Source organism: Nicotiana attenuata, chromosome 2 (genome assembly GCF_001879085.1).
Source record: "Nicotiana attenuata strain UT chromosome 2, NIATTr2, whole genome shotgun sequence".
NCBI classification, from domain to species: domain Eukaryota; kingdom Viridiplantae; phylum Streptophyta; class Magnoliopsida; order Solanales; family Solanaceae; genus Nicotiana; species Nicotiana attenuata.
Genome location: NC_031990.1, coordinates 21,015,616 through 21,019,594, shown reverse-complemented (window position 1 = coordinate 21,019,594; position 3,979 = coordinate 21,015,616). Strand labels below are relative to the sequence as shown.

The 3,979-nt window shown below is 38.5% G+C and overlaps 1 protein-coding gene across 1 annotated transcript; it reads left to right on the top strand.

The window, feature by feature from the left end:
* On the top strand, nt 913–2,350 carry LOC109217278. The gene is made up of 2 exons (XM_019381512.1): nt 913–1,588; nt 2,346–2,350. Exons 1-2 carry the CDS (start codon nt 913–915, stop codon nt 2,348–2,350), a joined length of 681 nt encoding a protein of 226 aa, XP_019237057.1.

Here is a 3,979-nt window from a genome sequence, read left to right as displayed (position 1 = left end):
TTTGGTCAGCAGTAGGAGCGTTGGGAGCTTACTTCAGTCCGGAGATTCCGAGGTAGCTTGCTGGCGTCCGCATGGCCCGGAGTCTCTCTCTTATCTCTGTCTTTCGTTTGATTTCCCTTGTATCGGATCAGACAGTATTGTATTCTCATTCAGACTTTGTATTTAGCATTCAGTAGAAGTTCGTGAGTTAGTGACACCAGATCTGGGTAGAGGTGTATTTGAATTTTCGCACTTGGTTTCAGTTATTTATATTTTCGAGACTTCCGCTTTTATATTAATTGCCTCGTTCTTCTTTGTTTTGTTAATGATGTTGAGAGAAGTGTTAAATTAATTGGCTTGCCTAGCTCCTATTAGTAGGCTCCATCACGACTCCTGAGGGTGGAAAATCCGGGTCGTGACATCAATGGTGAAGAATATGAAAAAATCTCTAGCTGTAAAACTGCTAAGGAAATGTGGGATAAATTGGAAGTCACATAAGAAGGGACAAACAAAGTAAAAGAAACAAGGATAAATATATTGGTTCGTGAGTATGAGCTATTTCAAATGAAGGATGGAGAATCTGCTGAAGAAATATTCTCCAGGTTCAGCAAAATTCTTGGAGACTTGAAATCCTTTGGTAGAACTATAAAAAGCGAAGAACAAGTCAGAAAAATTCTCAGAAGTCTACCCACTATTTTGGCAGCCAAAAGTCATTGCACTCGAATGTCAGGATCTCGATAAAATGTCCTATGATGAACTCAGAGGTGATCTAATCGCTTTTGAGAAAACTCACTTGGATAGACAGATTCAACAAGAAAAGAAGAAAACAGTCGCCTTCAAAGCAACTGTGGCTGAACTAGAAGATGAAGAGGAAAATGAAGGAGGAGAACAAGATGAAAATATAGCCATGGTTCTCAAGTCGTGACCAGTATGATGAGAAGAAACAGGAATAGCGGAAGAGGTAAACCAAATTTCAGAAAGGAAAGGAAGAATAATGAAAACGATGGAAGATGCTACGAATGTGGTAAACATGGACACATTCAAGCTGACTGTCCAGATCTGAAAAAGAAGCTGAGCAGGAATCTTCAAAGGAAGAAGTCTTTTGGAACCTGGAGTGATGAAGAAGAATGTGATCATGAAGAAAGTGCAAATATGTGCTTCATGGCCCTAGAAGATGACAACAATGAAGAATCAGGAGAACGTGGATTCTCAGGAAACAGAAGAATAAATGAAGAAGAAGACTCAGAGCAACTTGGTCTCATGGCAGATGAAGGAGCTAGTGAGGAACAACGCAAGAAGAATCGAAAAGGAAAATGGTATCTCGACAGCGCGTGTTCCAGACATATGACTGGTGACAAACAACTTTTCAAAACAGTCACTAGACTAGATGGAGGAATAGTTACATTTGGAGACAAATCCAAAGGAAATGTAATTGGTGTTGGAAAAGTTCCTCTAAGTCCAACATGTGATGTAGATGAAGTTTACCTTGTTGATGAACTCGGCTACAATCTTCTCAGCATTAGTCAACTATATGATAATGATTATGAGGTTCGTTTTAAGAAACATGGTTGGTTCATAGAAGATGAATCAGGTAAAATCATCCTTTCAGGTAATAGAGACAGAAATGTTTATACTATTAGCAACCTAGATAATCTTGGGGATCAAATCTGTCTTGCTTCTATAGTTGATGATCCTTGGGTGTGGCATAGAAAACATGGTCATGCCAGCATGCATACTATTCAAAAACATTCTAAAAATGACCTCGTCATTGGACTTCCAAAATTAGTTTTTTCAAAGGATCATATCTGTGATGCATGTCAACTAGGAAAACAAACTCGCTCATCTTTTTGTTACACCCCGTGTTATCGTATGTAAGAGTACGTCATAAGTCAATTAATGTGAGCTCAGAAAGGGAATCATCTTTTAAAAGTTTAGAAAGTTAGTTCATCATGTTAATGTGGAGGTTACAAATATTTAAGATCATTAGTACCAAGTAGCAAGAGGGTTTGAAGGCTTAGAAGCTAAACGAATTGAAGAAAATAAGTTTCGTCGAAAGTCGACAAGTTGGAATATTTTACCATGTACTTTTGGGGTGATACTAGGCTTATTAACATTATAACGAGATTATATTATGAGTTATTTTAGTCGTACGATAGTTGGTGTTATGTTTTGAAGTCAAGCGAGTTGTGGAACAAAAGTTGGAAAAGGTCATCACAAGTTCCATTTATAATTTGCTGACATTTAGGTCAAATGTAGATGCACTTTTCTCCCAATATACTTGGAATCAATGGATGATCTACATATCAAATTGAATATCTACGAGTCTAGTTTCCAATGCATTAAACCGTTCTTCGATACGACATCAGGGTAGAGAGATATTTGCAGTTTTGCAAGACTGCACAGACTGTATAGTTGGCAAGTAGGTGTGTCACTAAAGCTTTTTGAGCAATACATTTCGTGTGTTATATGAGGTCTTTTTGGGACATATTATATATCAAATTGAAGGTCTTGGAATCTAGTTTCCAACACTCTTAACCGTTCGTTCATACGATATCCGGATAAAAAGATATAGGTATTTGAAAAAGGGCCAATGAGATGGTGCCAAGTAGCACCTTTTGACTTTTCAACCAAAATGGATATTTATCTTCCTATGTCATCTCATTCTTCATAATTCCAGAGAGCTCGACCAAATAAGACCCCTAACCTCACCCTTAAGCTGTCCACAAGGTTATCCAACAAGATTATCATCCGAGGCACAAAATCACGAAGCAATAACACTAGAACGATCCCCACGACGTGAGTATCGCTATATTGCCTCTCTTTTTCTTTGTAGTTGGAGTTTTGGAAGGTATTTAATAGTTAAGAAAATGCCTTATTTCTGTATTTAAGCTTTTAAATATGAAGGAATGTTGATAAATTCATTTCCTAATAGCTAGAACTCACGGGACGGTGATTGGAAGTCGTGAGTTCGAATTATTCGACTTGTTGTGCGCTGTTTTTGGGCTGTTTCGTGTTGGTATTGGGTTGTATCTTTTACTACTGTTTTGTGGAGTTTTGGAGGAGGAAGGATGTGGAAAAACACCATATAGATGTAGGGTTGTGGGCTGGTAGTTCTTCGTAACATTTCCGGATCGTTTGACACGACTACGGTGGCCGTCGTATGTATGAAGTGATTAGGTTGTGCGTGGACTGTTTTGGGAGGCTCAATATGATTATTATTGATATTGTTTGGGCTGTTTGGTGATTGTTTGGAATTGTGTGAAGTCATATATATAGGGGAGGTGCTGTCCGTTTCATCGTAAAATAGGTTATGGTCGATACATAATAGTTATGACGCTTGAATGATAACTACAGTATCGTTTCTCTTATTGTAGACTAAGGAGTCGTGAAAATTTCATAGCTTGAGATTGGGGCAGTATATACAAGGTATGTTAAGGCTCTTCCTTCATTCTTTTGGCATGATCTAAAGTGACACGAATATAAACGATACGCTATTTCATAATGAATCTACTCCTAGCAACTAAGGTTGTCCATGTTATTCTTTCCTTACAAAGTTATTCCAAGAAAGCATATATGATCCTTGAGTCCTAGTGAAGTTCATATTGATGGTATGATGTCCATAATGTTAATTGATGGTGCAATGACCTTATGTCACTCCAAAAGGTTTAGAACGTGACTCCATGAGTCCAGCATGCATTATATGTGTATCTACTTTACTCTACTGAGCCGCGCTATAGTCGGCCGGGTATGGCACCTATTGTGCAACCACTGATCAGTTGGGTTTACCGAGCTCCACGTGGCCGGGTATGATTCTACCGAGCCTTATGATGGCTGGGTACGTTTTTACCGAGTCCTCTTTGAGGCCGGGTACGATATGATGATGATGATGCCCACAGAGGCGTATGTTTTTAAAAGCTTATGTATATATATGTATTATGCAATTCATGTCAGTATCCCCACATGCACTCAGATGTTACAGGTTGTATCTCCTCTATCTCTC